This window comes from Sebastes fasciatus, chromosome 20 (genome assembly GCF_043250625.1).
Source record: "Sebastes fasciatus isolate fSebFas1 chromosome 20, fSebFas1.pri, whole genome shotgun sequence".
In the NCBI taxonomy this organism is placed as follows: Eukaryota; Metazoa; Chordata; class Actinopteri; order Perciformes; family Sebastidae; genus Sebastes; species Sebastes fasciatus.
Window position 1 is genome coordinate 9,616,219 of NC_133814.1, and position 23,664 is coordinate 9,639,882.

A 23,664-nucleotide genomic window follows, 5' to 3' on the forward strand; every position below is an offset into this window, starting at 1 on the left:
GGTTATAAACTGTCCAGAATCATTGTAAATGAAATATATTTTATGGAAAGACTCACATTTATTAACCCTTAAATTGGAAAAAAGTATTTAGTACTGGGAAAAATGGATTGTGTATCTACACCGTTGATTGAAGTGTGACATTGTATATTAAGATGTATTTACAAAAATGTACTGTGATCTGACATTGTTACACCCATGATGACCTCATGTTCTTTGTTCTCAAATGAAAAAAAGAGTTTAAAAAAAGAAAGCGTGGAAATAAAGGGGTTTTCATCAGGAGAAAGGCATTCAAGACACTCTAAAAATGGGTGAAAACATTACAGTTACATTGTGAAAACTTATTTCCAAGCTTTACAAAGGATGCAAGATTATGTAAATGTGGATATTATTAGCATTATGTATAAGGAAAACTATTCATATTTGTACAAACTGGAGGAGGTGTTAGGTTATAAACTGCTAAGAATCATCAGAAATAACACAAATTTCTGATAAACACATAGTAGACTGGACACTTTTGGCTGTGATGGTGAATACATGATAGTTATAGTTGAAAGTATTGAAAAAATAAAAGAGGTTTTCATCAGGAGAAAGGCATTCAAGACACTCTAAAAATGGGTGAAAACATTACAGTTACATTGTGAAAACTTATTTGTAAGCTTTGCAAAGGACTCGGGATTATGTAAATGTGGATATTATTGGATAGATAGATAGATAGATAGATAGTAACTTTATTGATCCCGAGGGAAATTCAAGTTTCCAGCATCACAGTTCCATAGTGCAAAAACATGTTAGTAAAAAGGCAGTACTACTAAAAAGTTAGTAGTGCAAAGTACAAAGTACAAAAAAATATACCAGATATAAAAATACAAGGAGATGAAGAAAAACTGTTAAAACTGAATATAGTGCAGGGTAACATCTGTGATACAGGACTATTAAAAAAGTGAATATAGTGCAGAAGAGACTGTTAAAAATGAGTATATTGCAGTGTAATAGCTGTGATACAGGACTATTAAAGGTCCCATATTGTAAAAAGTGAGATTTTCAGGTCTTTTACATTATAAATAAGACTATCAAAACGCTCGATATACAGAGAAATCCACACAGCCCGTATTCAGAAATTGTGCGTTTTAAACAAGCCATTAGGATTTCCGTCCATTTGTGATGTCACAAATATACAATATTTAGACCATTACACGGTTTTAAACGTAAACATTCTAAATGTGTCCCAGTTTGTTTCCCATTGCAGTGTATGTAAATAACATCAGCTGACAGGAAGTAAACATGGACCCAAATTGATGGCTAGCAACGCAATTCCGTCAAAATGCACTAAAACAGAGCGTTTCACACAGAGTGTAAATACAGGTATATTCAGGCAGACAGTATGAGGAAAATAAAGTTGTTTTTTTTAACATTACAGCATGTAAACATGTTCTAGTAGAAACACAAAATACAAGTATGAACCTGAAAATGAGCATGATATGGGACCTTTAAAAAAAGTGACTATAGTGCAGAAGAGACTGTTAAAAATGAGTATAGTGCAGGGTAACTCCAGTAGCTTAGTCTATGAAAGTGCAGTGTGCATTATTATCTGTTAGCATTTTGTATAAAGAAAACTTAATATTTGTACAAACTTCACATGAATATAGACATGCATGCAGCTAGATACAGACAGATCCTTACACACCCTCCTCCTGCAGCAGCAGCCTTTAGCTCAGCCCCTCAGCTGCTGGCTTGGAATATAGCTACACCGATGCTAAGGAAGTAGCTAACACTGTTTCCAGAGCAACCTAAAGTGCTGCTAGCGTGCACAGAGCTACCAAACCAAACCCAGCTATGTTGACGTGAGATCAAACCCTCAGGCAGCTATGTGTGTTCTCGACTAGAAGGTAAAAGGGGGATTACTGAGTAAGTGGCTTTAGTGAAGTAAAGAAAGTGGGAATAAGATATGCTAGGTGATATACTAGGTTAGCATGCTAAGGTAAACTTGTTCACCTGAGTGGTTTTAGGTAAGAAACACCCTACATTATGTCGTTTAAAAGTCTCCTTCGGGTTTAAACAAGCAGAAAAACTTACAGTAACTATGGCAACTATGGCTTCTTGTTGAGTTTGCTACCCATTCGTGGTGATTTGTACCTTAAACCACCTGTTGTTGTGTCTCTCTGAAGCCTCCAGGTGAGACATGATGGACTTCCTCACGCTGTTCGCTGTCTACGTGCTGGTGGTGCTGACATGTATCGTCCTCGTGTGCAGATACTCAGGCCAGCAGCAAACCCCCTTTAGCATCCTCTTCAACTCTGTAGGAAAGGTAAGAAAAGAAGCATTTTAACTGTACTTCCACAAAGCAACACTGTGTGTCGCTGTTTATGGAAGTTTTTATTGCACTTTATTAGTTGTAATCCACAGAAGACAATCCACAAATGTGTACCATGATGTACAAATATTTCACTATCCACAAACATGTATTTTTGTATTTGTGTTGTGTAAAGTCACATCCACAAAAAATAAAGGGCGATTTGCAAATACGCATTACTTACTCTGTAATTACGTATTTTAAGGTTTACATGTAAATGGTAAATGGACTTGCATTTATATAGCGCTTTTCTAGTCTTCTGACCACTCAAAGCGCTTTACACTACAAGTCAGCATTCACACATTCATACACTGATGGTAGAGGCTGCTAAGGTGCCAACTTCAGGATCCAATCGAAATACTCATTCACACACCATAGCCAACGGGAGCGATTTGGGGTTAAGTGTTTTGCTCAAGGACACATCGACATGTGACCCGGAGCAGCCGGGGATCGAACCACAGACCTTCCGATTGGTGGACAACCTGCTCCACCCTCTGAACCACAGCTGCCCCTGTAAAGTGATATATATACGCATTTGTGCATCTATTTCTACACGTGGAATGATATTTGCGCATTTGTAGATCGCTTCCTGTGGATTTGTGGGCCACGTGACATTTGTAACTTTCCTCCTGTTTGTTTACGGAATTTTGTCCAAGTGGTACCGCAGCAGATCTGTAGATAATAGTTGTAATCAACAGAAGACAATTCACAAATATGTACCATGATCTGCAAATATTTCACTACCCACAAACGTATTTTTGTATTTGTGTACAATAGTTGTTGGGCTAATTTATCACAATACAAAGACGATGCATTAAAGCTGCTGACGCTTCTCTTCACAGGTAGTTGCGCCACTTACGCCAAAATGGCTCCAAAAGTTTTCACAGTGGACCTTGCACAGGCTGTTTCATCAAAGGTTTGTAGTTTAAAAAGTGTTCACATACATTGTCATAATATATCTTAAGCCTGTATAATCTCTAGAATAACAATTATAATCATTGTATATTGTGTTTTGTCTTTGTCATGCGTTTCTATTTACAGGAACCACATGTTCATCTATCTACACATCCTGCTGGAGGGAGCTGTGTATGCAGAGTTCACCTACGAGGTGTTTGCCTTCTGCAGGGAGATGGAAACCACTCTGATCAGCCTGTCTGTGCCTTATGTCCTGCTGGCCATCAAGACCGTCTTCTTCTACCTCTGCATCAAGAGAGATCCAGGTTAGTATTATTTTAGCTGAAGTATGTTCCAACGCATTTGTAACACTTGTACACCTTGATTTGATATTCTTTGTCAGTGTGCTGCCATATTTTGGAGTCTTGTGAGTGATAACGAGGGATGTTGGTAATTGCATCTCACCCATGCTCATTAGTAATTTAATTTTGTCATTTGGAGGGTGAAACTTTTCTGGGGTGGTATGGTAATCAAGGAGCAGGCTACACAGCAGCACCCATGGTACAGTAAAACAGGCCTCATCTGAGACCAATTTTCTTGGGAATGCCAGATGCAGTTACTGTGCTCATTTCCACTATAGTGTCTGTTGTGTTTTTGGCACCAAACTCAACTTAAAGGGGACAAAAAACTCACATTGTCAGTGTTTGTGTACATACTACATTTGGGTATCTGGCGTGACTACCAACCCACATACTGTGACATAGGACAACCCAGTCAGTTTTTTGTTGGCTGCAGATTTGACTCCCCTTCCAATGTTACATGCAGACTCATTAGAATATATTTTGAGCTTGAGAACTACCTTTGCAAAGGTGCACCATATTTTTTTTCGCGAGTCAATCAGGAGTGGCGTTTTTCAGACAGAGGGTGAATACAGGTATATTCAGACAGGCAGTATGAGAAAAGTAAGGTGTTTTTTTGAACAATAAAGCATGTAAACATGTTCTAGAAGAAACCCAAAATACAAGTATGAAACTGAAAATGAACAAGATATGTCCCCTTTAAATGATCAGTCTTTTGCATATTAGAAATGTTCTGTTGTTTGCACAAATACGCCTGTTAGATTTGCTGCTAATTTCCCTACAAGGATCATTCAATTTAGTCTTAAAGAGTGAAGCTGGTCTACCTCACTACTGGTTATAAGGTTAATGTAGTGTGTGGGCGTGCAGCAAAGCGGTACCAGTTCTTATAGACTTTAAATGACTCCAGTTAATTCAGAGTAAAGTAGATAATTTCAGCTTGCGTTTTACAAGAATAACCAGAGAAAATCACTGACCTGTTAGATCTAGACAGTGTTTTGACTCATTACACGATAGTATTTATTTTTTTTTTACTCTCTCCTCTCGACTCTGGCAGGCACGGTGACGAAGAAGAAAATCGCCGGCCAGCTACACATTTATCCGTATGACAGGAGGCTGTTTCACCCAGGAGTCTCCTGTGAAACCTGCCAGCTTGTCAAACCGGCTCGCTCCAAACACTGCAGTGAGTAAATAAATGTTAAATAGTAATAAATAAGCACCATAGTAGTGAATTATTTCAGCATTGGAATACAGAATCATACTCACTGTAAACACTGTGTGTAATTTCAGGGGTCTGCAACAGGTGCGTCCAACGTTTTGACCACCACTGTGTCTGGGTGAACAACTGCATCGGTTCTCAGAACACGCGGTACTTCTTGCTTTACCTCTTCAGCGTGTGCGCCATGGCGGGCGACATTGCCGTGCTAACAGCAGACATGCTGTTTCATGCTGTACTGCGGTCGGGGCTTCTGAGGGCAAGTTATATAGATGAGTTCGGCCAGCAGCAGCCAGCGGGGCCTATGTTTGTTGCACAGGTGAGACTCAGTGACATGCTGTGTATCATATGCTGTAGTCACAATTCATTCCTGATTTAATTTTCTTTTTCCTCTCTGTCCCTCCAGCATCTGTTCCTAACCTTCCCCCGAATCATCTTCATGCTGGGATTCCTGGTCTTTGTCTTCTTCCTCCTGGCGGGTTACGCCCTTTTCCATTCCTTCCTGGCTGTCGTCAATCAGACCTCCAACGAGTGGTACAAAAGTCGAGGTTACACGTGTCAACACTGCCACCCAACTGCAGACCACCTCTGTAGCCCAGCACCAGACCACTCTAAAAGATACTACTACAGCAGAGGGCTGCTCCGAAACCTGGGAGAGATTTTCTTCCCTCCACAACCTGTTCAGAAAAAAGACAATTGAAAAAAAAAAGATACTGCCGTCTGTGTTGATATGCTGCATTTACTGTACATACTTGTACGGGGTTTACTATCTCTGAGAACTACTGCTGACTGAAGAAATAAAGTTTATGTCAGTGCTTTCTTTATGGGCTCCGGTGTCTATCTCCCTCAAGGTGTCACATATGGGAAAGCTCTGACAACATTGGCAGCAAACACAAAAACAATTATTGTTGGAACAAATCATTGTCTATTAACTGCAAGCCTAGGACACCGTTTTTTATCCTTTTCCTGCCATCAACGAAAGCATGAACGCATCCAAAGCTGTATGTCCACCCATTGTAATTTTTTCAATACATGATCACAGACTTAGGACTACTTTATGTATTTTTTTATCAGGCGTGGGTATATTTTAATGGTAGGTAGGTAAATAAATAATTTAATGTAATAAATTCAGTGTCAGGGGGTCAATGAAGCCAGCAGGGGGAGCTGTACACTGACATTCATTACAATTCAATAGTGTTATAAAACACATCTGTGCTAGTTGGACAGCCCAGAAGCAAAAATGTAACTTGTATTCACATGATATGGGATAGTTAAGGAGATGGATGTGTCACAAGTACTATTGTGTTAGGGATAGTTTTTTCCTATATATTATATATATATATATATATATATATATATATTTAGCATCAAATAGCTTCCACTGGGTTTTGAACACTTGCCCTAAAGACTCATGGGAGCTTTAGTTTGATGCTTAGAAGATAACTTAAAATAACAGGGTGCAACTGTGTTATTGATCATTTTTGTCCTATATATCTTTGACATCAAAAATAGCTCCCATTGGGTTTTGAACACTTGCCCAAAAGATTCATGGGAGCTGTAGTTTGATGCTCAAAAGATTTTAGTTTTTTTAGTACTAGCTTTGTAGCTTAGCCCCAATATTATGTATCCGTTTTTTTGGAAAGACAAACCAAACAGGTTGGGTGACCAGGTGTTCCACTTTATGAGGGACACAGCATTTTTTCCCCTTATTGTCCCACGTCCCACATATTGAGACAATGTCCCACATTTTCATTGGCTCTAGTTTTCAAATGTCAAACCACTGCAGGACAGAAGCAGGGGAGGCTGTTATCACAGCTCTAAGTTTGCTGTCAAACTGAACACACGTGGGTCAAGTACAGGTTAACATTCCACCGTCTTTGCTATGCTATGCCCAATTGTGAGTCAAAGCAAAGTCACAAGCTATGTAGACTTAGGTGGAATATGATGGAAACTACCTTAAAGAAAAGGAAGAGCAGCTACAACAAAGACTGTGAAATTACATATAAGTATTTATAAGCCGGTGGAAGGCGATTCTCGGAGTTTTTAGCGAAATTTTTCAATTTCACATGGGGAATTGACATGAAGTGACACAGTTCCTGTGAGTGTCAAGGTGCGGCTCAAAAAGAGATGTGCCAATCTGTGGATGCATTCGGAAAGCATAGAGATGTTTATTATTTAAAGGTCCCACATTGTAAAAAGTGAGATTTTCATGTCTTTTATATTATAAAATGAAATATGGATAAAAAAAAAATGGAGAGAAAAAAAAAATAAATAAAAAAAATAAAATAAACAAACAAATAAAGAAAGAAATAAAGAAAACTTAAAAAGAAAAAGCCGACATAACTGGCAACACCAATATCATGTGACGTGTGTGTGTGTGCGCTTGTGTGTTGACGTTCCTGTTCCTTTAAGCCGGTCAAGGCCTATAGAAAGGAGGCTAGGTCACTGGTCTAGGGTTGTGGGGTATATGACGCATGCGCTGTGTAACTAAAGCAGGCCAGATTTTACTGCGTATGTGTCATACCTCCCGGGATATGACGTATTGATGACGCATGTCCCATCCTCCTTTCTGTAGTCCTTGAAGCCGGTGCGGAAGTAATGGCAGAATTGATGCAACACTCAGTGGAAGGTCAGGTTCTTCTCTCTCCGGTGGATTTCAACACTTAACACTTCTCAAACCCAAACCCACAGAGAGGAAAAGACTGGTGTCTCCACATAGCAGCTGCTAACTTCTCTGTATGACAGCCCTGACGTTGCTCGGTAGCGATAGCAGCGGTCAGACTGTGATGATGTCTGGGTCAAAGTGTACCCGGCTGAACGGAGCGCTGGTCAAACAAGTGCTGGACTCGGTGGACAGCGTCCTGTTTGACTGCGACGGGGTCATCTGGAGGGGGGACCAGGCCGTCCCCGGAGCCCCTCAGGTCGTCAACCTGCTCAAGGAGAAGGGCAAGAAGGTGTTCTTCGTCACCAACAACAGCACCAAGACGAGGAAGATGTACGTGGACAAGATGTCCACGTTGGGGTTCAACGCTAAAGAGGACGAGGTGTTCGGGACTGCGTACTGCTCCGCCATGTACCTGAAGACTGTCTGTAAGCTGGAGGAGGGGAGTAAAGTCTACCTGGTTGGAAGCGACGCCATGAGACGGGAGCTGGAGGCGGTGGGGATCCAGCAGACCGGGTTGGGACCGGACCACGTCTCCGGGAAGCAGAAGGACTGGGCCAACGTGGCTCTGGACCCCGAGGTGACGGCGGTGGTGGTGGGCTTCGATGAACACTTCAGCTACATGAAGGTGAACAGGGCCATGCAGTACCTGACCCAGCCGGGCTGCCTGTTCGTGGGGACCAACCGGGACACCAGGCTGCCCCTGGAGGGAGGCAAGGCCGTCCCAGGTAGGGAGACTCTCTACTGTATAGGAGACACACATTACAGTGGGTTTAGAGCAGGTTAAAGAGGACCTATTGTGTTCATTTTCAGGAGCATACTTGTATTTGGGGTTACTACTTGAACATGTTGACATGCTTTAATGTTCAAAAAACACTTCATTTTTCTTATACCAGCTGTGCTGCAGCACTTCATTTCACCCTCTGTCTGAAACGCTCTGTTTAAGCTCCTGAAAAAGAAAAGCCCAGTTTGCTCTAATTGGTCAGCTGGCCCACTGCTGTGATTGGTCAACCAAACCAAACTCTTCGGACTCCGCTCCAGCTCCGCTCTAACTAGCTTTGTTTGAGGGCGTGCCAAACTAGCCGCTAGGCAGGTATTACGGAAATGTGTTACTTGGTGACATCACCACGTTACAGAAGAAAAGGCGTTTCAGGCAGTTCAGGAGCAGTGTTTCTGTAGGGGAGAGTAACTCCCTTTGGCGTGGACTTTGGGCTTTGTAACTTTCTAAAAACTATATAACACAATAAAGAAAAGGAAAAAAACACAAAAGCACAATAGGTCCTCTTTAAAGTATTCTCTTTTATTGATGCCAATACAAAGTGAACCACACCAAAAGTACATTCTCTTAATCACTACATGTACACACACTTTTTTATTTGACAGCCATAGTAACTTGGTACAATATGAGCATATAAAATATGATGCATTGATATACTAAACTACCCTATAGTATATGAAACAGTTGAGGCAAGGCCTATGAAAAGGAGGCTGGGTCACGGGCGGACATGGGTTGTGGGGTATGGGTTATAACACATGTGCAGTGTAACAGAAGCTGCGGTCGTGCGTTGTGATTGGCTCAATTTCGGCGAGTGCAGGCGAGATTTTACTGCGCATGTGTTATACGAGAGATACGACGCATGACCCAGCCTCCTTTTATATAGGCCTTGGTTTGAGGGCATGCCAAGCTAGCCATTATGCAAATGTATTACTTGGTGACATCACCACGTTCAGCCCTAAACACAGGAAATGAAATAAACTAGCAGGGATCTGTAGGGTAATCGAGTAAAAGCTCCACTCACCTTCTGCCCCTCACTCCTACTCCTCCTCCTCCTCCTCACTCCTCCTCCTCCTCCCAGGTACAGGCTGCCTGCTGCAGGCCGTGGAGATGGCGGCCCAGCGCCAGGCCCAGACGGTGGGCAAACCCAACCACTTCATGTTCGACTGCGTGGCCTCCAAGTTCGGCGTGGACCCCGACCGCTGCCTGATGGTGGGCGACCGCTTGGACACGGACATCATGCTGGGCTCCAACTGCGGCCTGAAGACTCTCCTCACCCTCACGGGGGTCAGCAGCGTGGCGGACGCCGAGGCCCATCAGAAGAGCGGCTGCGCGGAGAGGCAGGGGATGGTGCCGGATTATTACGTCGAGAGCATCGCCGACCTTCTTCCGGCTCTGCAGGGATGAAAAACTGCGGCGAGTCTGTCAGGACTGGAGTGTAGCTACGTGATAGCCTAGCAGCTTTAAACCGGAGGAATTTGGCTAGCCTGTCACACGCCAAACTCCATTGTCTTCTAAAAGGGAATATTTTTTCATTAAAGGTGCTATTGATAACATTGCTAACGTTCAGCCACTAGATGTCGCATTCTCCCTCCTCTATTCCACTGCATTCACTTCACAACAGGTGGTTGCCAGTTCGTTGTAAAACTTACATATTTGATGGTGGAGTGAGACTCAGGCAGACATCATGTAAAGTGACGAGTCTTTCGGGGTAGAGTAATGAAGTCATTTTTGCAACATGTAGCTATAGTTGGAGCTTGCAGATCAGCTGTTTTCGCGGCGTACACACTTCATTCAAACTCGACAGAAACAAAATATTACTCCCCAAAACCGTCTTGGTTAGTCTCTCCAACAAACACCAACCCTGGTTCTAAACCCCCTCTGATACGCATCTTCCTTATACATTGTCCGATTGAACTATAACGTTGGGTAACTGGACGCAACCGTCACTAATGCTAAGATGCTAACGTAGCTCCTCTGGGATTGAAGCTGTTATTTTTCTCATTTTGACAATCTAACCGGTGGCAACACATTAGTTAAGGTTGTAAGGACTCTGGCTGTTGGTAGTTGTTAGTTTTGTTTAATGAATTGTAATTTTATGGGTTATTGTTGTTCAGACGATTAAGCTAATTCAGCTAGGTAAATATTCACTTATTCTGCAGCCTGATGGAATTGGATGGATCTTTTTCCGACACTAACTGGCAACTTTGATCGCTGACGACACAGAGGCACCACATGATACCAACGGCGTTATACTATTGGCTCTTAAGCCTTGTTAGAAGTGGGAACAGAACGTCAGATATGTTCTAAAAATATAAACAAAACATTCATTTTGGACCCGCCAAAATTTTAAAAGTGAATTCACAATTCTAATAATTATTTTTAGGAAAAGCCATACTTTTATTCAGCACCTTTCTGCAAGACCTGTGGATGTAATTTTTTTTTTTTAAATATTCATCTGCATAAAAATGTTATCAATATGACTTTTAAGATTTATATGATTAAACTCATCTCTGTAACAAAGTCACAACCAAACAGCTAGCTGATGCGTGACAGAGGAGACAAAGACTCCCTTATTTAACTAAAAACATTATTATTATTAAAACCCGCTAATTTAACTCAACATTAATGACTGATTTATTATTATTAATAGCATAAGAACAATGATTTACAGTATTGTTTCAATGTGATTATGTTCCTTTTTGGGTGAAAGGAGTTGTACTTTAAAGACCCTGTCTGTGATGCAATTGCGCCTTAAGCAACTACAAGTCAAACTCGAGGAGGGAAATGAGCACAAAGCATGTCTCAACAGTTTGGTAATATATGTGTGTTCAGGTTTACAGCTATAAATAACAGGCACAGAGTGGGGCTAAAGGCACTGAACTGGTCTGACTTGATCTTTTTTTTCATGTATTTTCACACCTCAGCAGAAAGTGCAAACATTTGCGGTTACATTCACGGGGATGGTGCAATGCTACCCAGTTTTGTCATGTAAGTAAAACACTGGTTAATATGATGGCATATTTTAAATGTAATCCTTTTACTTCGTCTGTGTTCTCTGTCTTGTCCTTGACTCACCGAATCACTGAAAGCAATGCTCAAAAATCCGTAATAAAAACTATCTTTACTAAATCAGCGTCTGCTCTGTGTGGCTTTAAGTTCAAAGTGATGGCAGCAAACTTTCCTCCCAAGTCCCATTCTTAAAGTCACCTTGGGGCTGTCGTCGGCTGGATGCTGCAACGGTCGGAGACGCGTATCGCCTCTCACCTGATGAGAGGCTTTCCAAGCTGCACCTGCCTCGCCGCCTTTGTCCATTGTGTGGGCCGAGGAGGGCGGCCAATTCCTCTCGTCTGTTTGAGTGAGAGGGAAAGATGGATAATGTTAGAGAGGCATATTAAGTCGTATTAGACATTAACCCTTTAATATTCTGCTCAACCGTTTGGTAGAGCACATTTTGAGTCTCTATATCTTATTACAAAAATGTGCTGGACTTAACGCAACCCGACTGGGCCATCTCTACCACTCGGTTAGGGGATGTTATGCTAAAAAATTCCACTAGATGTCGCTGTGCCTTCTAAGTAGCATGCCTTTTCAGTCTGCCTCCTTACAGGAAGTTAGGAACGTAAAAGTTAATCCAGACATAAAGACTCTGTTTGGTCTCATTTTCAAAGGTATAGGCATATTCTTTCGACATATCATAGTCTCGGTTCAGTTGTCCTTTTATGGTAAAGCTAATGATGTAATTAAAATGTATCTATCTTTGACTAAATATAACACCTTTTGATTATTCGCTGTTGTTAATATTATACATTTAATGCTATTCAATTACAAATATGCAGAAATAATTAGTATGATTTTTACTGTCTAAAAAACACGCTCTACTCAACGGTTGAATTGTCTTTTACTGGTAAAAGTAGTGATGCTAAGATAATAAATTTACAATTTTTATTAAATAAAAAATGTATCAACATTCACTGTTGTTGATATAATTTGTTAATGGCAAATATTTCATGTTATTCCATTATATATTTGATTAAAAAATGATATCAGTATGATTTGTCACCATTTCTGAGATGTTTTTAAAGTAGCCAACTGTAAATATGGTGCATATCTAGAATAAATACATGGAAATAATACTAGTACTGGTAATACTACTAATTCCACAATAACAAATTGATTTATGTTATTATATTAACTTATTACGAGCATAATAACAGTACATTGTTTGTATTTTTCTTTTACCATGAAGCGTCATCTCAACCGATTGGTAGAGGCCTATATTAAAAAAAACTTTGGGTTTTATTAAAAAAATGTTTTTATTGTTTTTATAATTGCCCCAAGGACATAAAAAATGCAAAAAGAAAAATGTTCCTTTGTTTTTTTCTTAGTGAGGACATTAAAGGGGGTAAAAAAAAGAGGAAATTGCAGGAAGACAAGATTTGAAAATTGCATTTGGCAAGGTTCAGAGTTTTGTGTGACTGTTTTGGGAGGGAGACAGTGAGACCAAAGGAGGAGGAGGAGGAGGAGGAAGAGGAGGTGGAAGTGGGGGGAGGTCTGCAGGGACAAAGAGAAGTTGGCCAGGTGTATTGCGTCTCAGTCATGACCACAGCTCCATGCCGGTAGCTACGAGAACGGGAGCAGACCGAGTGAGGAGCCGTCAAGGGACACAGGATGGTGAGGTGTTGGAAACATTCGGAAAACCGTTTGGAGGAAGCACAGTGCACGGTAAGCACATGGCTTTTAAATTTAAAGAGCTGCTACTAACTGAGGCGAAGGGGTGAATCCAGGACACATTTGTTTTTTTGCTTACATGCAAATCCAGTCAGATTTGCTATATTACAAGTTGGCTTCCAGATATTGATTTATGTAAAAATCTCAGTCATAATCTAGATAAATAGGGCTGATGGCTTGTGTGTGTTTCCGTTTGTTTACATCCTGAGATGTCGAGTAAGTACTGTTTAAATAGCTTATCACTGGTCCTCGTCTCTTCAGGATGGGGGCTCTGCTGCGTCCTCCCAGTCCCACTTCCCACACAAGGCATTCTGGGTCAGCCTCTCGGCCTCGCTGCTCCTGGTCATCGTTGCCCTCGGTTTGACGGGGCACCTGGGGCTGTCGCAGCCTCGCTCTGAGGTACATGAACCCATATATATTGCCTAGTAATAATGTCTGACCTGAGATCTTCATTTCTTACATTAATTTGTCTCTTATGTAGTCTTTACAGATCGTGCGAATCACCGTTCCAGATCAGACCGGAGTTCTGATCAACCAGTCGGCCGTTGTGGACCAGCAGAATGACCTTGTGACCTTTTCAGTGACCTCGCCCGCCAATCAGACGTCCACTGTTATCTTTGATATCAAACATGTAAGTCCAGGTGAAACTGTGTGTAATGATGGGATAACTGATGTGCAGATCATGATGGGAGATGATGTGTGACTGTCTGCTGTTGTGTGTTGCAGGGTTTGATATGTTACAAACCCGTCGACCAGGAGAGCTGCTTCCTGCGAAAGATGGAGAAGTCAGACTACGACAATGTGCACTCCCTCCTCCACGAGTCAACACACAAGGTAGCGACACTCCCAACACGTGAGAACATGTCATACGATCGGGTCTCCCTCGCTGCGTTCAGGATATGCGAGACCTACAAAGCTTTAAATGAAAACGCACCCGGGCAAATGAAGAAGTTGCCCTTTTAGCTCTGCCAGGTGTTTTCTAAAGTGCCTCGCTAATGTGTAAACTGGCATTTATGACATAGCTTTATCCCAGAATGCACCACTGAGCCACAACCTGCTGGGTTTCATAGGTTTTGCATGACTTCCTCCATCCGCTCCGTACAAAGAGAGGGGTGAAGCATGCAGGGCCGTATGAAGAGCCGTATAGTCTGCCTCTCTCTCTCGCCTCCACGGCTGAATTCCTCAGCACATCTGATCCCTCCGGGCCCCCTTCGGCGTGCCCGGGATCTTCTTACAGGAGGCTACGGCGGTGGGCACAATGGCCACTCTGTGTGAGGGCTTTTTAAGACTCCTCTGTTGGATTAAAACACAGCCTGATGCATTGGCTATAGCGAAGGAGGGGGCTGTGTTTATCTGCTTTGTGGCAAAATACCTGGCTCTAATATTGATTTGGCTCCCTCAGATATGATTTTGTGTGGGATTATCTGGTGATTTGACAATATGAGTGAGGTGAACGGCCTTGCAAGTAAACTGAGATGAGACTTCTGTTTCTCTCGTCTTCACACAATAGCACCATTTCCACCTTTTTAGTTGGTAGCGCTTTTGTGATCCCGTCTCGTGGTGTCACATATCTCACGCAGCTCCTCAGTGTTGATCATGGTCATTTAATATACGATAGGAGGATGGAGAGTAAATGTGGTCTGTCCCTCTGTTCTGCAACATAATGGTCTTCTTGGTCTTCACCGGTTGTTACGTGACCCACTCAAGCACTTTAAGTGGTTCACTATCGGAGCCAATCACAGGTGTAAGTGGTGCAATTATGCGCAGCCTTTGTGGCGAATAAGAGCGCAAATGTGCAACAGTGTTGACCTCATCAGCGAAAATATCAGGCTTGAGTTTCATTCTTGGTTTTCTTCTTTCTTTGACTCCAATTTATTCACTTTGTCACTGAGTTGAATATGATTTCTCACACTTATAAAATGACACCGCAGCTCAGGAGTCGCCATTTATTCCCGCCGCAGAGGACAAAAGTCTTCGTCTGTTGTGTTTTTTTCCTGTTGTTGAGATGTTGTGTTCCTCAGCAGAGTCAGTTCCAGCTTGCCGGGAATGAGACCCAGAGGCAGACGGAGTTCCTGGGAGTGCTGGCAGCCAGTCAGGTGGACGTGTCCACGCTGGAGGAGCCTATGCAGGCTCTGTGTCAGAACAGCTCCATCCACTGGACCAGGAGGGTCGAGGGTGAGAGCGGCCGGACTTTGTATTCTAGAGAGGATTGCTTTGACATAAACCCTCAACTGTCATTTTCTAGAATTGTTTACGTCTGCCAACCAAGTCAAGTTGCAGTTAACACCCACGTCTGTCCAAAATTTCCTCACTTCATCATTTTATCCCGTTAGACATTTGTGTGAAATTGTCATAATTAGCTAATTCATTCTTGAGTTATCGCGGGTTCACAGTGACTTTGACCTCTAAAGTCTAATCAGTTCATCCTTGAGTCCAAGTGGACATTTGTGCCAAATTTGATCCTGAGGTTATCACGTTCACGAGAATGGCACGGACGGATAACCCAAAATCACCAGTGAAGAGGCATAATAAAAAAAACTTTTCACAAACTTACTTTTATCACCACCCTGGTTATAAAGCATCTCTGTGCCCTAGAGGTACATTATTGTTCAAAAGATATTCAAAAACACATCAGTGAGCCACACCATTGCACTGATGGTGACATGTTCCTTCAGTACCATGAACATGAGCACTGTGGCTGTACTGTAAATACTAACGAGAGAAAATAGTCCCCCAACAAATGCCCTATTTATTCCTGTTTAACTGATGTTTGCTAAAAGCTACAGTGCCCAGCTGTTTAATTAGCCTTAGCCTTTTAAAAATAATATACTATATAAATTAAGGCTGTCAAAGTCAGTTCGAAATTCGTTTTTAACAACACTAATTTCTTTAAAGCATTAATGCAATACATTTTTCAGAGGTTGTAGTGGGCTCAGTTTTAAAGCTAGAGTAAATATACTGGTATCATATTAAACTATAAACCCTAAGGAATCCATTGGTACCAACCATGTCATACTAGTCACGAAGGAGGGTAGATAACGCTTCAAACTTGCGCTAATTTTGGCAAAGAAAAGCTGCCATGGCCATTTTCAAAGGGGTCCCTTGACTTCTGACCTCAAGATATGTGAATGAAAATGGGTTCTATGGGTACCCACGAGTCTCCCCTTTACAGACATGCCCACTTTATGATAATCACATGCAGTTTGGGGCAAGTCATAGTCAAGTCAGCACACTGGCACACTGACAGCGGTTATTGTCTGTTCGGCTTGAGTTTGCCATGTTATGATTTTAGGATATTTTTTTATGCTAAATGCAGTACCTGTGAGGGTTTCTGGACAATAATTGTCATTGTTTTGTGTTGATAATTGATTTCCAATAATTAATATATACATACATTTGCATAAAGCAAGCATATTTGTCCACTCCCATGTTGATAAGAGTATTAAATACTTGACAAATCTCCCTTTAAGGTTCATTTTGAACAGAAAAAAAATGTGCGATTAAGTTGCGATTAACTATAGACAATCATACGATTAATCGTGATTAAATATTTTAATCGCTCTAAAAGATATATATACTTTATATATCGACTTGTTTTTAAAGATGTATGTCTTTAGTAGAAACAAATGGGCTTCTTGCTGACTTCTAGAGACAAGGTAGAGAAGACAGACTAACACAATGTTGGTTTTGGTCTTTTCATTCATTCATTCATATCACGCACCAGAAGTTCAGGATTCATTTGTCAATACACACAGACACCATACTGTATGAAGGGAGCTTTTAAAACGAGCCAGCTGGCAATTCCATAACGAGTGTTGGATGAAACCTAAGACTAATCTTTGACGTCCAGCAGTGACCTTTCCACTGTTGCCGTAAATGATAGGCTGAAAAAAACAGTCTCCATGTGGTGCTGGCAGCACGTTTTCCTCATACAGATTATAGCATTAATATCCTACTTTAAATCAGGCTGCTTTTAGACCATAAATTGTGGATCTAAATTGTAAATATTGCCAAATCTGTTAATTAATATAAGCTTTTATAAGCTTTTTTATTCTTATTCATGCCTTAAAGTTGTGACAAGAGGCAGGTAATATTCTGAATTTAGGGGATCCTCATAGTTTCTACTGTTCATCAGTAAATAAAACACTGTCTACACAATGATGATCTATATCTTGTCAAGGATTTCGTCATGTTTTTTAAAGTCACCGGGGTCTCTGTCTTGTTTTCAGGCCCGGGGAAACAGCGGCTGGTCTACTTCTGCATCGACATCTGCTTTCCCAGCAACATCTGCGTGTCCGTGTGCTTCTACTACCTGCCAGAGTGACTGTGCATTCTCTTCCTCTCCTCCCAGCAAAAGATCAGGGAAACAAAGTTGTCTTTTTAGCTCCCTCTCTACAAGAAAAAGAAAAAAAAAACAAACAAAAGCCAGCTTTGACTGTTTCCTTTGTGCCATACAGCCGCCAGTAAACCAGTGAAGCGGCCAACCCTCCCAGTGCATTTCCATCCTTCCGAGAGAGAAGAGATGGAGACAGGCTGTCACGGTTATCGCCAAAGCCCCATCGTCACTCTCTTCATGTGTAATATCCTCTCTGGTGGGACACTTCAGAGATTACAGAAGAAAGATGTTTTTGTACGTGCCTCTAATTGTGTTTCCTGTAACCCCACTGCTGCAGTATATAATTATGTGTAACCGTTCCAGTCGAGTGTTTTGATCCGTCTAATAAAAGACTGGTGTGTATTTGTGGCCAACTTTTCTTCATTAGACTGAAAAAAAATCAAAGATTGCAAGGACTTCTTTGAATGACATCTTTACTGCGGAATCATTTTCTGTACATCTTTTTTTCTTCACACAGGATCATTAAGAATAAGCACAACTTAAACTTTGAATATGAATTATACATATCATGACATGAGAAATAAATCAATTCCGGAGCACATCCCAAGTTGACGTGAAACTTGGTCCTTTTGATACAATAAATACGGTGCACGATAAAAAACAAGTAGAAAGGGATCTCCTGTTGTGCACAGAGTGATGACGTTAAAAACATAAATGGTCAGTGATGAATGCTAGCATACATTTTAATCCAAATTCTACGCTGTCGGCACAGAAGTTTTCCTGTACGACCGCTTAAATTTGGTGCAAAATGATGTGCGTGGCCCTTTAAGATGTTTTTTTTTTTCACCTTGCCGCGATGCTGAATACTCGCATGTATCTGGCTGTAGATATCCTGGAACACACAGCTGAGATTCATCGTAATGTTCAAAACACAGGCCTCCACTTTCTCAAGACGATATCATTTCTGGGAACATTTTTAATAATTCCCCAAATTGAGGCACATCTTCAAAAGAGTCCATTGCTTTTTCTGTAGTTCTACCTCCGTTCGTGTCTTTCCTCCTCGTCCTCCTCACTCAGCCCAGCACGCTGTCGTTGAAGGCCAGACACACCACGGCCTTCTGGTGGCCGCTGTATTCCCTCTTGATCTCCCCGGTCTCCACGCACCACAGACGAGCCAGGTTGTCTGATGAGGCTGTGGATGGAAACGAGAGTTTGAGAGCCTGAAATTCACCTCGAGGTATATTTACACTGAAGTTATCAAACCTTTACCTGCTTCTCTCTAAAAGGCTCTAAATGTCACTTAGTCTGCACTTAAATATACAAAACATCTTTAGTGATGAAATAAAGGAGAGACATTTTCACATAAGCTTCTGCTCTATTGAAGCTTTTACTGTGCTAATATTAAACTACTACAGTATTCATAAACCTATTATCTTGACTGATGCATCCCTTAATTAGCTTGATAATGACAGTCAGCTACAAATTAATGTAAGAAATGTGTGGTTATAAGTGCATCATACTCTCACAGACTGTTCCAAGTCCAGTAAATGCATAGAACACCAAAACTAAGTTTGCATTACTGCAGAATAAGGGAACTGTTTTGTTTTTTCTAATGCTATGTCTTTGAAAATCTGCTGTTTTTGACTCAAGATCATACATCGATTTTAATCTAATATTTTCCGACAAATATCCAGTTTCAAAAATTCAATATCTCTGGTACAGCAGGACCTTTAGGAGTGTGGGATCCTGACGGCAAGTAACACTGAACCTGATCTTGAGATGATAATTTAGGATGCAAGCAGTGTTGGGGGGTACTCAGATTACTTTTTTTGTTTTATCAAGTAACATAACGCACTAGTTTGCAATTCAAGTAATCAGTTATTTAGTTAGGTTTTTTAAAAAAAAAAGATCCGTTATGAGGACATCAGAGTGAAATTGTGCTTGGGGGATAAAAACGTCTGTCAGCTCCACAACACTAGTGGGTGGCGAGACGCATTGAAGAGGAGAACAATGCCGCTGCTACCGCTCCGAAACAGCGACAGAGATGCTGCCAATATCAACTTTAGTGTCTCCATCTTTCTGTAAGATCATTAATAATATCCTTGTAATGCATAACATGGAGGGAACAGTGCCTGTAAAGGGGATATTGCGTCTGTCATTCCTGCCTGCAGAGCTCCAGATGCCTTGGACGAGGCTATGACGACTATAGAGTCAATACATTCAAAAGGTAGGAGCACAGTAGGCTGGACAATATAACCCAACATGCACAAGGAATCGCAAAGTAACGTTGTAATGTAACAAGTTAATTTTAAAAGTAATGTTAGCCAACACTGGATGCAAGTATATTGACATTGCAACGTAGTGCCAGGGTTCGTGTATACTGACCTGTGACGATATACTGGGAGTCTCCAGAGAAAGCGCAGTCCCACATCCAGCCTCTGGACGTCTCTCCGGGATTGTTGCTCTTGATGCTCAGCTCCGTCATCAGGGAGAAATTGGACGTCCTCCAGATCTTGCAAGTCTGGTCTGCCGAGCAGGTGGCCAACAGACTGGAGGTGACCACAAATACGAAAAAAAACTGCATCATCAGCAACAACATCAGAGAAGGATTTATACGGAAGTGTGCGTGTAGAGGAGGAAGAGAAAATGCATTTCCTGCTGAAAATGCGTGGGAATGCTGACAGCTGAAATTTATTGCAAAGCATTGCTGAAAATGCAGAAATGTGAAATGACTTGCCTAAAAATGTTAAAGCTCAAGTGCATTGCACTGCACTGCTGAAAACCCTACAAGATGAAATGTACAACTGGCAGAGTTGGACGCTGAACTGCATTAGCTAAAGAAGCTAAGATACTGTGATACTGTCAAAAGTGGTAAATTTGAGTTTTCCTGAATAGGCGGAAAGAAGAAATGGTTTGTATGTATATCAGACAGATGAACTGCATTGCTAAACACAAAGATAGACAGAGAGAGAGAGAGAGGGAGAGGGAGAGAGAGAGAGGGAGAGAGAGAGAGAGGGAGAGAGAGAGAGAGAGGGAGAGAGAGAGAGAGAGAGAGAGAGAGAGAGAGAGAGAGAGAGGGAGAGAGAGAGAGAGGGAGAGAGAGAGAGAGAGAGGGAGAGAGAGAGTAGTATTTGGGTGAAATAAACCTTTAAAACTATAAGTGCTTGGACAGAAATAGTATTTTCACTGAATGAACCTTTAAAATCTATAAGTTCTTACACAGAAAGTGGTATTTGGGGGGAAAGTAGCTGTAGTAGTTGTAGTAATAGTAGTAGTAGTAGCAGAAGGAGCAGGATTAGTAGTAGTAGTAGTAGTAGTAGCAGTTGAGGCAGTAGGAACAGCAGCAGGAGCAGTAGTATTAGTAGCAAAAACAGTAGTAGCAGTAGTAGTAGCAATAGTAGTAGTAATCGTAGCAGTAGTAGTAGCAGTAGCAGAAGGAGCAGCAGCTGTAGTAGTAGTAGTAGTAGCAGTAGCAGAAGGAGCAGCAGCTGTAGTAGTAGTAGTAGTAGCAGTAGCAGTAGTAGCAGAAGGAGCTGGGAACTCACGTGGAATCGGGGCTGAACTTGCAGCGGAGGGAGTAGCGTTTGTGTGCGGGGATCTTGGTCTTGGGGATGAGCTGAGTCACCTCGTCTCCGATGCCTCCAGCGAGGTTCCACACATAACAGTTTCCCTGTTGAGGAGAACAATAGAACCAAAAGACGATGTTTTAATAATGTAATAACAAGTATCAATAAACGGCACCTTTTTTAGACAGTCTGGGTAACTGACCGAGCTGTTGACCGCTGCCATGTAACTGGCGTCTGGGTCAATGTGAACCGAGTTGATTGAGACCTCTGGCTCAGGAATCAGCTGTTCGTTGTGGTCAGTCTTCAGATCCCAGATATGAATAACTCCGCTCTGGTCTCCAACAATCAACTCTGCCTGGAAAACACACAACACATGACTGTTTGCTGACATTTTTGGGGCAGTAAGCACATACTTTAGTTGACTTACAATAAAACAAACTGCTAAAATAACAAGTAGTCAATCTTGTCTCACCTGGTTGGGATGCAGGCACACACAGTTGATCGGAGCGTTCACCTGGAATATCCTCTGACACTGTAGATTTCTTGACCTGGGAGGAGAAGCAGGGATCAAAGTTAGGTTTACTGGACGCAGAGTGAACGCGTGTTAGCACGGCGAGCTCTCCCTTGCGGTACCTGAGGTCCCATATGCGAGCCATGCAGTCCTCTCCTCCCGTGTACATCCAGCGTCCGTCTTCGTGGAAGCCCACGGACGTGATGTTCTTGCTGACGCCGTCGTAGTTGATCACCGGGTTGGGGTTGTTGGAGTTCAGGTCGTACATGCGGATGTGCTGATAACCTAAAAAAAAGCACAGTGGGAATTACTGTAAAATATATAGCAGCTACTGTATAAATTTAATTATGCAATCCAGGATTCTTAACCAACCTGCAGCTGCGATCATGCTCCTGTCAGGTGTGACCTCGAGTGAATTCACTTGCTGGGAGCAAAATGTTAAGAAAGTGGATTGTTTAGGTTATTTTCTATAATATTTTACAGCTCGGTTGCAACTTGAACAAGTCTCTCCTTGTACTAAAAAAGTGGAGGGACACACTGTAGTGATGATGTCATCTACAAACAAATCATGGAGCTGCTCCAAAAGACAGCTAACCACAGCTCCTTTGACAGCATGTTGATTTCACTGAGACATGGGGGGGATTTTCTTATTCAGGGTGAGCGATATCCTAATTAAAACTCTTTTTGATTGAATATCTTAAAGGTCCCATATTATAAAAAAGTGAGATTTTCATGTTTTTTTATTATAAAGCAGGCTTAAGTCCTATATAAATACTGTGAAAGTATCGAAAAACCTCAATCCACAAGGAAATACACACAGTCCGTATTCAGAAACTCTGCATTTGAAACAAGCTGTCAGGATTTCTGCCCATTCGTGATGTCACGAATATACAATATTTAGACCCTTGACACAATTAAACGGAAACATAAACGTTCTAAATGTCCATCCATCTGCAACCGCTTATCCCGTTAGGGGTCGCGGGGGGGCTGGAGCCGATCCCAGCCGACATTGGGCGAAGGCAGGGTACACCCTGGACAGGTCGCCAGTCCATCGCAGGGCTGACACATAGAGACAGACAACCATTCACGCTCACACTCACACCTATTCCTGGTTGCAGTGTATGTGAATGACATCAACTGACAGGAAGTACACATGGACCCAAGCTGTTGCCCAGCAACGCAATTCTGTTGCAATTCCATCAAAATGCGCTAAAACGGAGCGTTTCAGACAGAGAGTAAATACAGGTGTATTTAGGCAGACAGTATGAGGAAAATAAAGTTTTTTTTTTAACATTACAGCATGTAAACATGATCTAGTAGAAACACAAAATACAAGTATGAACCTGAAAATGAGCATGATATGGGACCTTTAAATGCAAATATAAGGTTATATCGTCACTTTTTCCACTGTATATTAACAAACTCCAAAATATGTCATCCGAAACTCAAATCTTGAATCTTTGTTTCCAACTAGGAGATACATGTGTGTGTTTGTAGGAGATGCCTTACTGTCCACAATCATTTAAATACCACACAGTATAAACTCTGTTGTTGGTGAGTCAGAGTGAAAGGATACAGAGTCCTGGTGCTGGACCGTCCTGGTGCAGATCCCGCTGTGGGCCTGCCAGAAGCGGACCGTGTGGTCGTATCCAGCCGTGGCCAGGATCACCGGGTCGCTGCCCACCGTGCCCTGGTTCACATTCATGCTTCACTGCAGGCTGTCACAGCTCACAGAGAGGCAGGTAGGATGATGACCCCTGCATGGAAATATACAGAAGACAAGTCAGCTGCAGGTTTAAAACCATTAAATGACTATTTTAAACAGGGAATTGGTTTAATTCATTATCACACAGTGGGAATAAAACAAGTCAACCTTTAAGTCGACGTGCAATTTAGACTATTTAACAGAATATATCTGACAAGTTTGGATTACCTTTAGTTGGTGGTGTTGATGGAAAAATCTGTGCGTCCCCCGTAATGTGTCCCCGTAGCAACATACAGCGATGTTTCAAAGGTTCCGTTTTGATTAACCAGCGCTTTGCTGCCACCTACTGACATGTTTTATTATAGCAGGTTCAACTCATATATAGACTAGGATTCAACTATTCAGAATATGAAATATGATATTTTAAGATTATCCTAGTGGTAAAAATAGTTTTTAAAGCTATAGTCACATGTCAAAGACAATTTTTGGAACAGTAATGCAAAACAGCACTTTACTATGGACATTAATGCACTTTTCACGACTGCAAATTGGGTGTATGACT

At 41.8% G+C, this 23,664-nt stretch overlaps 5 protein-coding genes across 7 annotated transcripts in view; 3 read left to right on the plus strand and 2 right to left on the minus strand.

Annotated features, from left to right (window-relative positions):
• The window catches only part of grid2ipb (glutamate receptor, ionotropic, delta 2 (Grid2) interacting protein, b), a 50,878-nt gene extending 48,597 nt beyond the window's left edge, over positions 1 to 2,281 (minus strand). Inside the window, exon 1 of the mRNA XM_074620807.1 lies at positions 2,144 to 2,281. The gene's annotated coding sequence lies outside the window, so the exon portion shown is untranslated. The remainder of the gene's footprint in view (positions 1 to 2,143) is intronic.
• On the plus strand, positions 2,166 to 5,638 carry zdhhc4 (zDHHC palmitoyltransferase 4). The gene is made up of 6 exons (XM_074620829.1): positions 2,166 to 2,305; positions 3,193 to 3,266; positions 3,392 to 3,570; positions 4,658 to 4,783; positions 4,891 to 5,135; positions 5,223 to 5,638. Exons 1-6 carry the CDS (start codon positions 2,180 to 2,182, stop codon positions 5,514 to 5,516), a joined length of 1,044 nt encoding a protein of 347 aa, XP_074476930.1. The 5' UTR covers positions 2,166 to 2,179; the 3' UTR covers positions 5,517 to 5,638.
• A 1,746-nt stretch (positions 5,639 to 7,384) lies between these two features.
• On the plus strand, positions 7,385 to 11,385 carry pgp (phosphoglycolate phosphatase). Its single transcript, XM_074620833.1, has 2 exons — positions 7,385 to 8,206; positions 9,335 to 11,385. Exons 1-2 carry the CDS (start codon positions 7,555 to 7,557, stop codon positions 9,658 to 9,660), a joined length of 978 nt encoding a protein of 325 aa, XP_074476934.1. The 5' UTR covers positions 7,385 to 7,554; the 3' UTR covers positions 9,661 to 11,385.
• Positions 11,386 to 11,397: 12 nt separating this feature from the next.
• Positions 11,398 to 17,695, plus strand: bricd5 (BRICHOS domain containing 5). 2 transcript variants are annotated; one of them, XM_074620837.1, is made up of 6 exons: positions 11,398 to 12,978; positions 13,246 to 13,383; positions 13,466 to 13,615; positions 13,711 to 13,818; positions 15,006 to 15,159; positions 17,214 to 17,695. In XM_074620837.1, exons 1-6 carry the CDS (start codon positions 12,925 to 12,927, stop codon positions 17,306 to 17,308), a joined length of 699 nt encoding a protein of 232 aa, XP_074476938.1. In that variant the 5' UTR covers positions 11,398 to 12,924; the 3' UTR covers positions 17,309 to 17,695. The 2 variants fall into 2 exon arrangements, with proteins under 2 accessions (XP_074476938.1, XP_074476940.1); XM_074620839.1 differs by having other exon boundaries at positions 11,627 to 12,978; positions 15,009 to 15,159.
• Positions 17,696 to 17,776: 81 nt separating this feature from the next.
• mlst8 (MTOR associated protein, LST8 homolog (S. cerevisiae)) overlaps positions 17,777 to 23,664 on the minus strand; it is a 118,211-nt gene continuing 112,323 nt past the window's right edge. The window contains exons 2-9 of one of the 2 annotated variants that reach the window (XM_074620831.1): positions 22,974 to 23,156; positions 21,770 to 21,821; positions 21,520 to 21,682; positions 21,359 to 21,434; positions 21,089 to 21,241; positions 20,866 to 20,990; positions 19,706 to 19,869; positions 17,777 to 18,512 (exon numbers count right to left, since the gene is read on the minus strand). In XM_074620831.1, the coding sequence (XP_074476932.1) occupies positions 18,394 to 18,512; positions 19,706 to 19,869; positions 20,866 to 20,990; positions 21,089 to 21,241; positions 21,359 to 21,434; positions 21,520 to 21,682; positions 21,770 to 21,821; positions 22,974 to 23,102 (981 nt within the window). In that variant the 5' untranslated portion in view covers positions 23,103 to 23,156 and the 3' untranslated portion in view covers positions 17,777 to 18,393. Of the gene's footprint in view, positions 18,513 to 19,705; positions 19,870 to 20,865; positions 20,991 to 21,088; positions 21,242 to 21,358; positions 21,435 to 21,519; positions 21,683 to 21,769; positions 21,822 to 22,973; positions 23,176 to 23,664 lie in introns of those variants that run through there. The other variant, XM_074620832.1, reaches the window with a different exon arrangement.